Source organism: Cibotium barometz, chromosome 15 (assembly GCF_041138505.1).
Source record: "Cibotium barometz isolate CiBa-2024 chromosome 15, ASM4113850v1, whole genome shotgun sequence".
Classification (NCBI taxonomy): Eukaryota; Viridiplantae; Streptophyta; class Polypodiopsida; order Cyatheales; family Cibotiaceae; genus Cibotium; species Cibotium barometz.
The window spans coordinates 2,500,596-2,518,161 of NC_141060.1; the positions used below are offsets into that span (position 1 = coordinate 2,500,596).

The 17,566-nt window shown below is 42.1% G+C and overlaps 1 protein-coding gene across 1 annotated transcript; it reads left to right on the forward strand.

Moving 5' to 3' along the window:
* Positions 1–1,271: 1,271 nt before the first annotated feature.
* LOC147630849 (uncharacterized) lies at positions 1,272–2,810 on the forward strand. The gene is made up of 3 exons (XM_086809935.1): positions 1,272–1,554; positions 1,711–2,433; positions 2,561–2,810. Exons 1-3 carry the CDS (start codon positions 1,369–1,371, stop codon positions 2,624–2,626), a joined length of 975 nt encoding a protein of 324 aa, XP_086666061.1. The 5' UTR covers positions 1,272–1,368; the 3' UTR covers positions 2,627–2,810.
* The last annotated feature ends 14,756 nt before the right edge of the window (positions 2,811–17,566 follow it).

The following is a 17,566-nucleotide window of genomic DNA, read 5'->3' on the forward strand; positions in this document are numbered from 1 at the left end:
ACAATAAAAAACTTACAATAAGAGAAGCCCTTAGGAAAAAAACAAGGCCATAGCCTCTCAAGCTACCAACGTGTTCATGCGAAGGAAAAAAAGAATACCAATTTTAAAAAAGGGTGAAATAAAAAAGGATGTTTTTTTGCAATGTCAGTGTTAACTGCTCTCTCTCTGTCTCTCTCATGATGCAAGGAAGAGGGGTTTTAATGTGCATTTCTCCATCTTTGTCTTCTTCTTCTTCTTCTCCTTCTCTCTCTCTCTCTCTCTCTCTCTCTCTCTCTCTCTCTCTCTCTCTCATGTAAGCAGGAGGGGCTTAGATCATTGCCACTTGTTTCTTTTTGGATACTGTAAAAGAGTATCCCTAAGTTCTAAAATTTCTCTATATTATCAAGAATGTATATATTCTCCTAAACAAAGGGTTCTTTTCCTCTTGTTAACACTTTAACCTAATAGTCCAAGTGTTAACACTTTAACCTAATAGTCCAAGTGACTTAGCTGTAAATAAACATCACGAATGATCTATTTAAGTGCACTATGAGTATCCCTTACCACGTTTATGTGCAAATACATATGCTCTCAACGATATAACTCTTATGTTTCAATTTCAATACAGAAAACAATTGATGTGCATGTACGACATTTATGCATGGTATGCAGCATGCTCAACAGTTAAACGTTTTATGTTTGTCTATAATTATTATGTTTCTCTCTCAATATAGAAAACACAAGCTAAACCTTCAATTCTCCAAAGCGTAAATTCTAATTTCATTTAAATAATGATCTTAGTTCCATTTTCAAGTGAAATTGTACTTACCGGGGATGTGCTACACGTTCATTTTTACGAAATGTCATCCAATGATGTAGTACATTTGAATTCATGAGTTGTTGCCTTGCCGACCTACTACTAACCGGGTTATGTGAGCACTCAGCTGCAAATTGGAATGGAGCAAAGGAAATGGTTGGGTGCCTTCCTAAGTTAGTCTAATGTCATTTTCTCATTTAAGTAGTGCCTAAAGGGGCTACTTTAACTCCAGACCAGATTGGACCACAGTTAGGAAGGCATTTCTTGATGTGAACCATTAGCCAATACGAATGCTTTGAAACTTTGATTATGACAGGGCATCTTGTCTACGTGCTTTCAAGTTAATATGTCAGTTTGAAAAGCTGGTGTCACATGATGACGGTGAGCACGCTGTCACGAGGCGTGACACGTGGGTATGTGTGTGGTATAAGGGCATGCTGCTGCTCCTCCAATGAATGGTGAGGAATGTGAGAAGATGGCGTGACGTGTCCTCCTCCCCGCCGCTACTACGCCCTTTGTCAGAGCTCTCTTTCGCGTTCGACGTCGGCAGCCCATGAGATCTATACATAATCATGAAGCTGCTGTGTGATGTTTGTGAGAAGGCCGTCGCCACAGCAGTGTGCTGTGCTGATGAGGCCGCTCTCTGTTCGCCATGCGACGCCGTCGTCCACGCCGCCAACAAGCTTGCCAGCAAACACCAGCGCCTGCCTCTCCTTTCCGAGACCTCGGTCGAGCATGCCCTTTGCGACATTTGTCAGGTTTGTGCTCTGCGAATTTTCCCCCTCCCACACAGGCGTACACATGAAAGCATACATGTGAGTGTGTACTGTGCGCACGTGTACACGAAGTGGAGAACTGTATCATCGCATCGCATATAATACCTTCTAATTTTTGTTGCGCTGCTTTTGCCTCAGGAGATATCCTCCTCCTTCTTCTGCATTGAAGACCGTGCTCTCCTCTGCAGAGAGTGTGATGTCGCCATCCACTCGGCCAACGCCCTCTCTGCTAAGCACAGGAGGTTTCTTCTCACTGGCATCAGAGTCGGTATCAACTCGACCAGCAGTAGCTGCTCCCAAGAGACTAGCTCTGCTGTTAGTGATCAGCAGCACACGGCTTCTCCTGAATCCAACAACAACAGCTCGGTGAATAAGAAGCTTAAACTGCAAGCCACAGTTACCATACCTAAAAATGGAAGTAAGCCATCTCCGGCAGCTACCTCTAAGCGGAAGCCCTCCTCCTCCTCCTCCATCTCCAACATGGTCACACCCTCTTCCAGCTTTATGCAATCCAACATCAACAAGGCCACGGTGATCATGACAAGAAATGAGACCGCCCTGCATCCCCCTCTTCACCGTCCAAACCCTATTTTGAAATCTATTCCTCGCCTCTCTATCCAACGCTTGTCTTCTGGGCATGACGACGTCCCATTCATAGCCCCAGTGCTAAGCACCCTCAACCCCACCATATCACTGGTCACCGCCGATATGGATCCTGATGCCAGTTCAAGCGCAACAAACATCAACGTTTCTAATTATTCAACCACGGGTAACCCCGCTTGCAATTGGAAGCTGCTAGACGAGCTGCTCAAAGATTTGACCGGCGTGTACTGTGAAAGCGGACAGGCTGCTCCACCCAAGGTAGCTGGTAACTGCACCGTCATTAAAAAGGCTTTGTCGCAATAATAATAATTAGAGATCAAGGTCCATGGGGCCGCTGCTTAAGTGTCGAAGGTCCTAAATTCTCCTCCATCATCTTTGTATGTAGGAGGACAACATTGCGCCGGGCTTCGGCGAGCAGGAGCCACCATGGACGTATGCTGAGCTGGACTAAGGAAGGCATCGCTGAGGTGCCCGAGATGCCGCCCGTCCCACTGCCGCTGGCCTCTTCACTTCTGGTTGTAAGCCAACCTGTCCGGCCACAATCAATAATAAAAAATTACTACATAGTAAAATAAGCAATATGTAAAAAATCACTATACAATAATGGTTATAGAAAAATATATTTCGAAGACGAAGATGAGATTTTATAAAGAGGAATACAATGAAAATCAAATTTTATAATTTTATTAAGTGTTGTTATTCTATGTGAGCTTTTCTTTCCCTTCCCCTCTCTTTCCTTTCCCTTTCTCCCTTTCTCGCTCTTTATGAGGAGAGGCCTATTTTTGGGTGGCATGGTTTTATATTGGTCGAAGAGTAGAGTGATGTCGGTTAGTGGAAGGGAGTGGTGGACTTGCGGTGGGTGATTGGGTGTGACATAGGTTCTTGATTGGTCATTAGGACTGTAACTTGCTGGTTTTATATTGGTCGGAGAGTAGAGTGATGGTTAGTTGAAGGGAGTGGTCGACGTGCAGTGGGTGATTGGGTGTGACATAGGTTCTTCATTGGTCATTAGGACTATAACTTGGCTTGAGTTAAGTTGCAGGGCTGCCATCCTCGCATCCCAATAAATTTGACATTGATTGTGTCGCATCCATCCACACCCTAGAAGGATCTCTTCACTCATTATTCCTGTAGGAATCACATAAAACTTTCCCTCCATGGGGTTATGCCAATGTGAAATAGAGTTATAATTATGACTAACATTAGACCGATTATGAAGCAACAATAGTGAGACCATGGCTGGGGTGTTCACTAATGGTGGCTTCTCGAGGGAGTGCCATGTGTCATAGGACATCAGATTCTTATTAGCTCTTGTATCAAGAAGAGCTAATTTTTGTGTGAAACTTGTCGAGGTGGTTATTCCTAACCACAATTGCGTGGTTTCATTCCCCAGTCCTCTTCTTCGAGGTCCACTACTTGGGCCATGTTTACTAGGATGTTTTTGTCTCTAAGTTTTTCCTGCCACTCTTTTGCTTTGCATTGTGTCGTTTCTTTCATTTGCTCATGATATTTCTTTTTTCTGCTTTTTTGCATGAATGGCCCTTAATGTGGTTTCAATGAGTGGGCCATAGTAGCGTTTTAGTTTTCCACTGTTCAAATATCCCGCCATCTTGACGCCATCGAGTGTTTCTATGCACACTGCACCTTGTGGGGTTATTTCAACGACTAGGAAAGGTCCTAAGCCTCTGAATTTAAGTTTTTCTTTTGTGGTTTTTTCGTGTTGTAGAAGAGGACCATATCGCCATCACTCAATTCCTTGTCTTTGAGTTGGTCAGCAAACCGTTGTTTACGCCTTAGCTTTTCCACAATCATATTGTACACAGCTAGAAGGTGTGTTTCATAGCCTTCCAAGTTTGAGAAGGTGGCAACTCAGGAGATTGCCCACGAGTTTCTCCTATACCGCAACTCTTAAGCTGGGTACTAGGAACTCCATCGATATGATTGGTTCAGTACCACAGGTTAAACTAAAGGGTGTTGCATTTGTGGCTGTCCTGTATGCTGTGAGATACGCCCAAAGTGTAGCTGACAACTTTTTTTCCCAATCATTTTGGCTAGCCTCAACTCTTTTGGTCTCACGATGGAACAAAGGATTTTATTTATGCTTTCGGCTTTTGGCCATTGGCTTAGGGATAGTAGGAGGAGGATTTGCGAGGTGACTAGGAATTATTGTAACAAGAGTTCTATCACTTCATTGATGAAGTGTGTGCCATTTTCACTCACCAGCTCAAGAGGGCACCCAAAGCGAGTTTAGTATAATAGTCCATGGCCGCCGCTATGATTTATCGCGCTTGAGTGTGCCTAGTAGGTCCTATGAAATCAATGCCCCACTTCTCAAATGGTTGTAAGGACATGACCATGTTTAGGGGAATTCTATCCTTAAATCATGGGATTGCCACTCATTGGCATTCATCACGTCATTTGATGTATTATGTTAGCGTCTCTAATTAAGGTGGACCCATAGTCCTGCCAGGAGGAATTTGCAAGTAGTAATTTGCGAGTAGTAATGTCTGCGAAGAGTCCATCTGCGATTCCAGAGTGGGCATGCTCAAGAAGGAAGAATATTCATCTTTGCAGACATAACATCTTATGATTCTATCTTTCCCTTACCTGTAGAGTTTCCCTTACCTGTAGAGTTTCCCTTACTTGTAGAGATTCCCTGCAATCAACTGATAAGGGGAAACCTTTTTAATGAGGCCCCTCACTCGGTTTTTTTTGAGAAGTGGGTCGATGGGTAGGAAATTGGCAAGGAAGTGTGCAATTTCCTCTCTTCATTTTCAAGGATTAAACATAACTGGAACAAGGCGGCATCTAGCAGGTCATCATCATCAACACCCATCGATGGTTCACCATTGGGGCTTAGGGGGTTCACCTAAAAATATATAAGTATAGCAAGTGAGTTCAATTGAAGCTGTTTTTTTATTAAAAGTTTTAAGGTGGCCTGTTGCTCTGAACTGTTTTTGGTTTGTGAAGACTGTTGATCTTCACCCAAGCTCTTCTCTTCTATAATCAGCATAAACACCAAATCTGTAAAGTTGGGAATGTTTTCCCGAGTCTGAATAGACATCTTGAAGGCCTTATATTGTGGCCCGAGACCACGTAGAGACAGACTTCCACCTTGTCATCATCATCTACTGACACACCAATAGATGCAAGGGATTCCACAATACCCTTTATCTTCAGCGTATAGTCATTCACAGAAATGCTCTTTTTCTCCACAGTATGAAGTTCATTCTTCAACTGTATCTTACGTGCCTTGGTATTTGTTTCATAGAGCTTTACCAAGGTGTCCCACGCCTCCTTTGGGAGACTTGGCATCCTGAATGTGCCCAATCATGGTGTCATGTATACTAATGGAAAGTCAATACATAACTTTCCTGGCTCCTTGGTTCCAGTCTTTAAACTCTTTCACATCTATTGTTTGTAGCAATCGGATTTATGTCCGGTATCTTTGGTGCCTCTTCATGCTCACCTTCTATGTAGTCCCAATAGCCCTTTCCCATCAGGAAATTCCTCAACCTGAACCTCCAAGCATGGAAGTTATTCTTATCAAGCTTTTCAGCCACAATCTGAGTTATCCCATCATTTGACATCTTGGTAAACACACAATTTTACCAGAAACAGCGCTCTGGTTTGTCTTGCACAAACTGCTATATTTTCTATAGCGGTACTGTAGAACTCTCAAATGTCACAACCAGTGACTTCAATGTGCATACATACACCCAATGGCAACTATTGACCTCTTTGCAGCACCCACAGTGTCTGCACAGTCAATCTGTCTTCCTGCAGTTCTTAAAACAGAGTTCTGCAGAGAATCAATGACTTACCTGTAGTGCTCGAAATTGCCTGCTTTCTGAAAAACGGAGGTCCAAACGCGCCCGAAACGCGTTTTCGGCCCTATAGCTTTACTCTTGCGAAGAAAGCTCCTCAATCAGAGATCGTTTGCCGGTGCCTCCCGTAGAGCTCCCGACAAGGGTGTAGTCACCAACACAAATAGGGAAGAGTAGTTGAAGCTCTTACCCTCGTACCGCTTCCTATGGTTCTTTTGCTTGCAGCTCAGCCCTTAGCACGAACCAGGCTCTGACACCATGAAAAGATGCAGGGGGAAAGAGAGCTTGAGCTCTTGCAAGCACACACACACTCACAAAACCCTAATAGAGAACACACAAGGTGAGAGGCTGATAATATTCTTCTTCTTCACTCAACACTCAACACACCATATACAAGATAAGAGTACACACACAATATGAAAGGTACTCAACCAAATACATACAAGGGTTCTCTATAGTGTGAACCCGACTAAATGAGCTGGCGCTATAACTATGCCAGTCTCTAGAATGGCTGTCACACAGCCTGTCATCCCACTGGCCGCATATCACTCAAGATCTCACCAACCATGCCAGTGGTGTAAGTGTGGCCCCCAGGCGGGTCATCAGTGTCCACCGCCTCACTAGACGAGCTCGATATCTCAACATTCGCACACAAAGGGAAAATGCTTTTGTGGTTCAAGTTGAAAATCAACAGATTCCCTTAGTTCAGAGGTGACTGTATTGATTGGAATGGAGACATTGGCGAGCTCCTTTTGCCAAACTTGGCTGAACTATGCATGCACGTCAACAACCCCTACATATTTCAACCAATGTGTTTCCAAGTCAATAGGGAAGACATATGTCTCTTTTTTGGGAAAAAACATTAGGTTTACAAGTTCTGTGCAGATGGTTTCCCAGTGATGGTTCCTCCCTATTATTATTCCTAGGCTCATGACTTGTGACTTCGGGCATACACGTTGTGCTTAGCATGTAGAGGGACGTGATTTCTTGCCCATTAGTAGCTGTAGAAAATTGGGTGCCTATGCGTCTTGAAAGTATGTCCAAGGTAGCCAGGATATGAATCCAATTATCAGAGTCTTCTGGGTCTAAGAAGGGGTGCAAATTCCATTCTATCCCTCTCCTTGTCGATTAGCTTATGGCATGTTTGGCATAAGTGGACTGCGGTGGATCAAGTTATTGTTGTTATTACTGAAGCCTCTGCAAAGGGTTGGCCACTCATAGGATGGACTTTCCATGTGCATAGTTTAACCTTTATCAATTGGTCTTTCTTCTAGATATAGATAGATCCGTTTTCCAATCATGGATCATTTTGGTCTCTCTCATGCAGGGACATCCTAGGATGCACTCATACGAAACAGGCTGCTGGATGGCTGAAGTTCATCACCTTGAAGGTGTATCAGAAGTTGGTCTGGAGGATCTTGATCTTTAAATCCCTTATGGGCTTTGCGGTGGCTCCACCTACAAGTTTCACAAGTAAAGCCATGTCATCCATGGCAAGTGCTCCCCATTTCTCCCAGCTTTGTTTAGTAGCAATGCTCACTCCAAGTCTAGGATAGCGATGACTTGAAGGCCATCAAAGGTTATGGGTAGTGGTGCATTGAGTTCATCCCTGTTAACTCATTCCTAGTGTTAACAAGAGCTACCGCCATTATCTTACATCAAGGAGTCAAGGTAGATATACCAAGAGGTCATACATTCAAGATATGAAGCAATGGTGTCCAAATCTACAACTTGGACGGGGCCCGTAATGGTCCGACGGAATACTTATGGCGATTGTCGCTTCAAAAGCATGTGGTAGCGAGTTAGGATGACATCCTAAGTGATGTAGTTTATGGATATATTATGATAGTAGTCATTATAATAGCATTAGGCCTCTTATGAGCCTAAAGTGCTTGGCCAGCCATAGTTTAAGTAAGTGCTTGGCTAGCCATAGTTTAAGTAAGTGTGAACACTTATGGCAATGTATATAAGTGAAAATCTCTCATAATACAAAAGACTCTCCCATTGTGCAAAAGATTCTTTCTCTTGCTAATCTCTCTCTAATACATGCTAGTAAGTGTGTGTGAGTGAAGTGAGGTGAGAGGAGGGATGAGTACACATAGTGCAACGCGAAGGTGTGTGGCAACGCTCGCGTGAGGCGTGGTGGAATTGCTTCTTAAGGAGTTGAAGAGCTTAGAGACCTTAAGGGTTATCAGCTCAACCATTGGAAAGATCCTCACGAAAGTTACAGTTCACCAAGTAATCTCTAGTTGGATGTGTTTCAAGGGGGTTTGGATGAGCCATAACATTTTTGGCCCTATTGCCGAGGAATCATCCCTTGGCTTTTTTCATATTTCTTCTCTAATCTACACATTAATCATTGCCCATTGTCTTGATTAGTGGTTTCCCATGAAAAAGATGTGATTTTGATGGAGATTTGTGTGTGATTTGGTGAAGAATAGCTCTGTTTTTTGTTTTGAAAAGAATGCTTTTTTTTGCTTAATTTTTAGCTTAAATCATTATTTTTGTTGTTTGTTAATTTAGTTTTTTATGTTCTTAGGGCTTGCACATAGAGTGTATTAGGCTTTTCTTTCTTCCATTGTATCAACAAAATGTAATAGAATGTAATATTTAGTGATTTTTAGATCTCTTCAGAGTAAAACATAGAACTAGAATCATTAATTTTTGTTTGATTTGTGTGTTTTTTGTTTGATTTGTATACATTAGAGTGTTAGAAAGAATTAGGAGTAACTTAATCATTTAAAATATTTCTTAAAACCATTAAAAAAAACTCTTAAAAATAACTATTCTTCCTTAATTGATTGGTTTTTACCATTAAGGGTTATTAATCCAGTTCAAGAGGTAAAATGATTAGAGAATGTGTTATTTGGGGTTAAAGTTGACCATGTATGAGGTTAAAATTAGTGTTTTTGGGTTTTTTGGGGGGCATGTAGATGCATCAAAACATCTAATTGCATCAATTGGAGGAATTTTGCTTAATTTTGCATAAAGAGAAGAGACTAAAATGAAGAGTTTAATTAATCTCTAATTATAGATTAATTTACACATTAGTTGATGCACATAACTTAGCAATTTTGTGTTCTATCCAATGATGTGCTCAATGGTGTGAATTAATTAATGATTAGTGGTTAATTAGAGCCCTTGATTAGTCCAAAAGAGAAATATTAGTGGAAGGATTAATCTTTGATTAATTCTTAAGCACATTTTTCCATAAATCATTAAGGTTAATAAGCATTGAATGAAAAGATGCTAATGAGTTGTCAAATTGTCCATTTTGGGGGTCATTTATGAAGGGTGTAAGGGAGTGTCATAAAAGTGTTGACTTTTTTCTTCCCACTTGCCTTTTTGGGAAAATGCCCATATCTCCCCAATTTAAAATTCAAAAAATATTCCTCACAAACAAGAAAATTTGAATTTCCCTCCAGACTAAAATAAAGAATAAAAACATTTGTAAAACCCTAGCATTTCACGGTGTGAAATAGCCCCTGCGGCACAAAATCGACGTTTCACGGGTTAACGTTTCACCTCGGGGGGGTTCACTATATGTAAACTCTCTATATTATTATGTACGTTCAAGGTCTAATTTAAAACCCCCTTTTTGTAACTTTTTCATTAATAAAACACACCCTTTTTCTATTCAATCTGTAAATGCCCCCTTTAAATGGTACCCTTCTGTATGTAAAAATTTTAGAAAAGAGGGATTTTTTAAACCCCTTCTATTGAACCCACGTGCTACACTTACATATTTATGAGTAACCTCCCAGAGCGTTTCACGGTGTGAAACAAACCCCATGCGAAAAAAAAATGTGGTGGTGGTAGTGATTCCATGGGGCTCTATGAATCCATTCTCATCTGTCTCATCAAAGTTTTCTAGTTCTACGGGCTCTTGCATTCCTCCTCCTAGGCGTCCTTTCATCTAATCCTTCAAATCTTTCTATGAGCTTGGGCTCCCTTAGAGTAAGGTGCCAATAGGGATTTGGATTTGAGAAGATAGGAAGGAGGAGAGACCTATGCAATTTTCTAAGCTGGATCACCCTTGTCTGTGTTTGGGCTCTTACGGGTGTAGGGTAGTGGAATCAAGACTTCCGTGTCTATTCTTTTCTCCAAGGTTTTTGAGATACTCTACAGCCAGGTTTCTCTGGTGGGGGTATCTCACTGCAAGAGGTGGAGCCATCCTTCAAATCTTTCTATGAGCTTGGGCTCCCTTAGAGTAAGGTGCCAATAGGGATTTGGATTTGAGAAGATAGGAAGGAGGAGAGACCTATGCAATTTTCTAAGCTGGATCACCCTTGTCTGTGTTTGGGCTCTTACGGGTGTAGGGTAGTGGAACCAAGACTTCCGTGTCTATTCTTTTCTCCAAGGTTTTTGAGATACTCTACAGCCAGGTTTCTCTGGTGGGGGTATCTCACTACAAGAGGTGGAGCCATTATCTATGCTTTTTTTGACGCAACTAAGCTTAAAATCCCCAAAACTAAGCTTTAGAAAACTTTAAATCCCCAAAACGTCGAAATATGCGTCAAAATGGATACAAGCGTCAAAAAAAGCATCGAAATAAACATGTTTTCCACTCTTGTTTCCATGGACTTTTCGATGCTATTTTGGACTGACATTTCGACTCCTATTTCGATGGGAATGCAAGAAACTTTCAATGGTTATTTTGACGGATGCAGGAAACTTTCGATGGTTTTTGCGCGAGACAGATGTAGGAATGTTTCGACGCGTGTAGGTTTTAAATTTTTTTTGACATAATGGGGCATCCGGCTGCAATCTTCTAGCTAGATGCACCATTATGCCAAACTTATCAAGTACCAAAGGCAACTGTACTCTAATGTGAAGAACGAAGCGAATTTGTTGGAAAAGTTGGAGTGCCATAACGTTTTCGACATTACATTGTACACAAGTGCAAACAATGGCCAAAGTATATTGCAAGATGTGAAATTTACATATCAAGCTCTAACGAGATAAGCCAAAATTTTATAAAGTAGTTGCATAAAATTGCATACAAGCTATACTCGATGATAAAAATTACATAAAGTAGTTGCATACAAGCTATACAAGCTCAAACAAATATGTGAGCTGACCAAAATATGTATGTAGTACAAGAGGAAAGACATGGGCAAGGCCACTCTATGCGCAGCCCTCACTCAGGGTCAAGCATTGATCCTTGCAAAAATCATACAAGATGCTTTTTTTTGTATACAAAACAACGATCTAACATGACATGGCAAAGCAAGTATGCAAATCATAAGGTTAAGGCTTGCCGCACTTACCATATTTGTAATGCACCCCCAATTAAGGTTGGTGCCTTCTCGCTCAAGCTTCTCCAAAATAAAGTACGTGTTATGGGTGGCGAGCAATGTCCTCCTCTTCTCCCATTTCGTCGACCGACCAACCACTTGATTCTAAAAGTACCAAAACAACAAGATAAGCGTTGATACCTATAAAGTAGACATGGAATGCATCCCAACCGCCACTTCCAAGGTGAGAGCTTCCTACGCTCTACATTCAAGCTTTCGTCGCATCATCCTCTTGTTGCTTGTAGTGTTGGGGATTTCTTGCCTCATTCCAATCCTCGGTGCTCATGTACCAAGGCTTCTCACCCCCTGCCTTCACTCTCCTAGTCACATCTCCCCGCTAATGTTTTATGATGTCCACCATGTGGTCCTTTATCCACCTTATGGAGACGACGTCACTACCGAGACGAGACTGGCTTGTACTCATCTTTGATTTGATTAATGACTCTATCTTTCTTATCTTTATCCAACTTTGGTCATAAAGTCATAAAGTCATTTGCAAAGACAATGTGGCAAAGCTCGCGGATGCGGCTCTTCATCTCTTGCCCGACATTATCCAAAACCACATTGCCATTGACAATTGTGTAATATTTTTTCCCAGGTGGGCTGTGTCAAAACATCACAATGATCGCGAGCGTGGAGTGCTTTTGGCACTAGATGGGGAAGGATGCTCATGTGGGGGCATAGACCCATCCGTGCCCCCACTTGGACACAACAACCACCTCTACCTCTACTACTCCAGAGTTGTCCTCTATGAGTGGATGAGCGACCTGAGGGAGGGGTTCTGGCAGCTCTTTGTGGGGTTTCTATACAGGTGAACTAGGGTTAGCGGTGGTGGTGCCCGATGGGCAGCCAAAGTGCCCGCACCTCTCCCAAAATATTGTTGTGCCATCGCTCTTTTCTCGGGCGTGTCTTGTGCTAAAAAACCCATAAACTCGTCAGCAGGCGACATGGCATATGGAGAGAAGGATGGAGAGTAAGCCGGTGTCTCATCTAGAGTGTGAGAAATGTTTCTACACACACATAACAAAGCCCACTATCGGCACTTTAATAAGAGCATACACATGAATAAGAGCACACATCTCACAACACACAACACATGCACATGCAACCAAGAGGAGAGGGGAGGGAGGGAAAAGAAGGAGGCAAACTTGCTTGAGTGGTAAGGAGGTGGAGAAGAGCTTGGGAGAGAGAGGGAACCTGCAAGACAAAGAACAAAAAAAAATAAAAACATTCGTTATTCCTCAACACACACACACACATCTCACAACCAAGAGGAGAGGGGAGGGAGGCCAAAGAAGGAGGCGAACCTGCTTGGAAGGTAAGGAGAAGGAGGCGAACCTGCTTGGAAGGTAAGGAGGTGGAGGCGAACCTACTTTGAAGTTAAGGAGGTGGAGAAGAGCTTGGGAGAGAGAAAGAACCTACAAAACAAAGAAGAAAAAAAAAACAAAAACATTCATTATCCCTCAACCCTGATACACACACATCTCAAAACCAAGAGGAGAGGGGAGGGAGGGGAAAGAAGGAGGCGAACCTGCTTGGAAGGTAAGGAGGTGGAGAACAGCTTGGGAGAGAGAAAGAACCTGCAAAAAACAAAGAAGAAAGCAAAAAAAGAAGAAAATTACCCCTAATTACACACACAGACATTTTACAACACATGTACATGTAACCAAGAGGAGAGGGGAGTGAGGGCAAAGGAGGCATGATGAGGAAGAAAAACGCACGCGTTCAAACAAAAATGCAAAAAAAAAAAGAGAGGTTCTGTTTTACTGTAAAAACTTGCGCTGTCCATATATGCATTGAAATAACCGTGGAAAAAAGCATCAAAATCAGGGTGTGGAAAAAAGCATTGAAAAGTCAGTGGAAAAGAGCGTGGAAATAAGCGTCGAAAAAATAAATTTCCCACGCTCTTTTCGATGGATATTTCAATAACCTTTTCGACGAGCGCTACTTTTTATTCAAATTCAAAATGTATCTAGATCTTGCGTGCTCCCGACATTTCAAATTATCTATCACCAACTACCACCCTCCACAAATACTTAAGGGAGGATTCCCCTCCAAAAACAAGCATTCATTCCTCCAAAAATAAGCATTCATTCCCATTGAAAATCAATATGGAAACCATGGATGACGCCACACCCTCAAGTTTTGTTGATTAAGAGGAGAAGACACTTTGCCCATGTACTCGTTGTTGCTGCTGTGCTACAAATACCAAGTGGCTCGACGTCGACGAATTTACAATGATCATACAAAAAAATAGGGAATATTTTTGGTGGAGCGATTGGAACATTTAATTAGTGGCAATGCGCGCTTCAACAATGATGAACCAGTGGATATCTGGCCTGAACGATGGAGATCAACAAGAGTAGCCACAAACGAGGTGATCCAACAACCCAAGGAACTTGAGGCGGATTCGGAGCAAATACAAGTGCATGACATGGATGGCATGATAAATGCCTTACACGATGGAATAGAAAATCGAGGTTTGGAGCACGAAGGGGTAGCAAAAGACACATGATGTGTGGAATACGCTTCCCAAGAAGAGAAAGAGCTATGCAACCTTGCTTGTCTTCCACTATATCGTGGAGCACATGCGTCTGTTTTACGCGTTTGCCTATCCATATTAAACTTGCAATCGATTTTTGGATGGTCTAATACGAGTGTATCAAAACTTTTTACGTAAGTGATGATATCATATGCAATTAGTGTACCTTTATATGCATTTTCTCAGTCTGCCTATTTTTTGTAATAGCTTTTTGAAACATCAAATATTGCCAGAAGATAATGAGATGCCAGTAGACCGTAGACCGTAGTCGAGCAAAAGCAATATTGCACTTGATTGGCATGGACTACGACACTGTTTTGATATCAAGCTCATCTAGTGAGGCGGTGGACACTGATGACCCGCCTAGAAGATAGGCTCCACACTTACACCACTGGCATGGTTGGGGAGATCATGGGTGATATGCAGCCAGTGAGATGACAGGCTGTGTGACAGCCATTCTAGAGACTGGCATAGTTATAGTGCCAACTCATTTAGTTGGGTTCACACTATAGAGAACCCTAGTATGTATTTGGTTGAGTAACTTTTCATATTGTGTGTACTCTTATCTTTGTATATGGTGTGTTAAGTGTTGTGTGAAGAAGAAGAAGATTTTCAGCCTCTCACCTTGTGTGTTCTCTTTTAGAGTTTTGTGAGTGTGTGTGTGCTTGCAAGAGCTCAAGCTCTCTTCTCCCCTGCATCTTTTCATGGTATCAGAGCCTGGTTCATGGTAAGGGCTGAGCTGTGAAGCATAGGAAGCGGTACGAGGGTAAGAGCTTCATCTACTCTTCCCTATTTGTGAAGCATAGGAAGCAGTACGAGGGTAAGAGCTTCATCTACTCTTCCCTATTTGTGTTGGCAACTACACACTTGTCATCAGGAGCTCTATGGGGGGCACTGACAAACGATCTCTAATTGCAGAGCTTTCGTGTTTGCGGGAGTAAAGCTATAGGGTAAATATATTGTCCTATCAGACAGAAAATTTTCGGGTTGAAAACGCGTTTCGAGCGCGTTAGGACCTCCATTTTTTGGAAAGCAGGCGATTTCGAGCACTATAGGTAAGTCGATTCTATGTAGAACTATGTTTTAAGAATTGCAAGAAGACAGATTGGTTGTGTAGACATTGTGTGTGCTACAAGGAGGTCAAACAGTTGCCATTGGGTGTATGTATGCACATTGAGGTCCACTGGTTTATGACATTTGAGTGTAGTATAGTACCGTTATAAAAAATACAGCAGTTTGTGCACGACAAACCAGAGTGCTGTTTCTGGTAAATTTGTGTGTCTAGCAAGATGTCAAATGATGGCATAAACCAGATTGTTACTGAGAAGCTTGATAAGAACAACTTCCATGCTTGGAGGTTCAGGTTGACAAATTTCCTGATGGGAAAGGGTTATTGGGACTACATAGAAGGTGAGCATGAAGAGGCACCAGAGATACCAGAGATTAATCCGACTACTGCAGATGTGAAAGAGTTCAAGGATTGGAACCAAGGAGCCAGAAAAGTTATGTACTGGCTCTCTATCAGTATACAGGACACCATGATTGGGCACATACAGGATGCCAAGTCCCCCAAGGAGGTATGGGACACCTTGGTAAAACTCTATGAAACGAATACCAAGGCACGAAAGATACAGTTGAAGAATGAACTTCATACTGTGGAGAAAAAGAGTATGTCTGTGAATGACTATGTATTGAAGATCAAGGGTATTGTGGAATCCCTTGCATCTATTGGTGTTTCAGTAGATGATGATGATAAGGTGGAAGTCTGTCTACGTGGTCTCGAGCCACAATACAAGACGTTCAAGACGTCTATTCAGACTCGCGAGAACATTCCCAATTTCACAGATTTGGTGTCTATGTTGATTATAGAAGAGAAGAGCTTACGTGAAGACCAACAGTCTTCACAAAACAAAAACAGTTCAGAGAAACAGGCCTTCTACACAAGTTCAGGAAGAGGACGAGGTAGAGGAGGCCGTGGACGCGACCAAGGAGGTGGCCGAATAGGTAATCAAAATTATGGCCAGCAGCAGCAATAACAACAGTCCTAGAATTCACAACAACAACAAAAACATGCAGGTGGAAGAGGCCAAATCAGAGGCAGGGGGAGTTAAAGAGGTCGTGGAAGATGGCAAAGGCAGTATAATGATACACGTGGATGCTTTTATTGTGGTAAGCATGGACATGTGCAGGCAGATTGTTATAAGAAGCAGCCTGACATGCAAAATGGGAAATTGCAGCAAAACAACTATACATCCTCGAGCAGAAACAATGAGGATAATGAAAGGTTGTTTGTTATGCAGCATGTCGTTAATGCCATGTCTGAAAATGTTGAAGCAGCACATAAAGATGATGTATGGTACGTTGATTCAGGTGCTTTGAACCACATGACAAGTCATGGGGAGTGGTTCAAGGAGATGAAAAACCTTGAAAGACCAGGTTTTGTGGAAACAGGGGATGACACTGCTCATCTAATTGCCCATGTTGGAGATGTGCCATTGTCTATGCAGGACGGCAAAGTGAAGTACCTTGCAGATGTACTTCATGTTCCGAACATAACAAAGAATTTGGTTTAGGTTGGCCAGATGATTGATCAGGGTTTGTAGGTTCGGTTTAACCCTAATGGACTTTAAAGACAAGTTTAGGTTGGTTACAAAAGGCAACAGAGTGGGCAGAATGTTTACATTGAATGTAAACATGTCTGAAGTGAGTGCTGCAATGTTTGCAAATGGTTCAGGAATTGTTGCAGACATAGACATTTGGCATAAAAGAATTGGACATGTGAATGTGCAGAGAATGAAGTCTATGCAGACTAAAGGAATTGTGATAGGGCTGCCAAAGTTAAAAGTTGAAGGTATGCAAAAAATATGTGAAGCATGCCAATTTGGAAAGCAAACAAAGCATGTATTTCCACGTGACAGAAATGTAAGCAAAAATGCACTAGATGTTGTGCATTCAGATATATGGGGTCCTACAAAGACCATGTCTATGGGAGGCTGCAGGTATTATGTGACATTTATGACCACACAAGGAAAGTGTGGGTATACTTCATGAAGGAGAAGAGTCAGGTGTTCACTCATTTTGAGAATTTTAGAGTTATGGTTGAAAAGAAAACACGAAAACATGTAAAGTGTCTAAGGTCAAATGGAGGGGGAGAGTACTTCTCCAATGAGTTCTTTGAATTTTTGCAGAAGAATGGTATTCAGAGATAGTTTACATGCAGATACACTCCATAGCAAAATGGAGTTGCTGATGGTGAGTGAAAAAACAGGCACATTGCTGAGATTGCACGAGCATTGATGGGAGAGAAGAACATGCCGCATAGCTATTGGGCTGAGGCTGTTTCTATAGCAGTTTACATCATGAACAGGACTCCAACTGCAGCCATACATGAAAACCTGATTTGTCTCATCTTCTTTGGATGCATTGCGTATGTGCATGTGCTAGATGAACTGAGAACTAAGTTGGATCCAAAAGCTAAAAAATGTGTGTTTATTGGGTATTCCCTTGAGCAAAAGGGATACAGGTGTTATAACCCTACTACACGTGAGTTGAGGGTAAGCAGGGATGTTGTTTTTGATGAGATGAGCAGTTGGTATGCTGCTAAAAAAGAAGTTGTTAGGGCTGATGTGAGTGAAAATGTGATTGTACGGAATGCAAGTCAGCAATCACAGTCTTTGAGTGGACTAGGAGAGTCCTCATCTAGTGGTTTAGTTGATAGACCATGG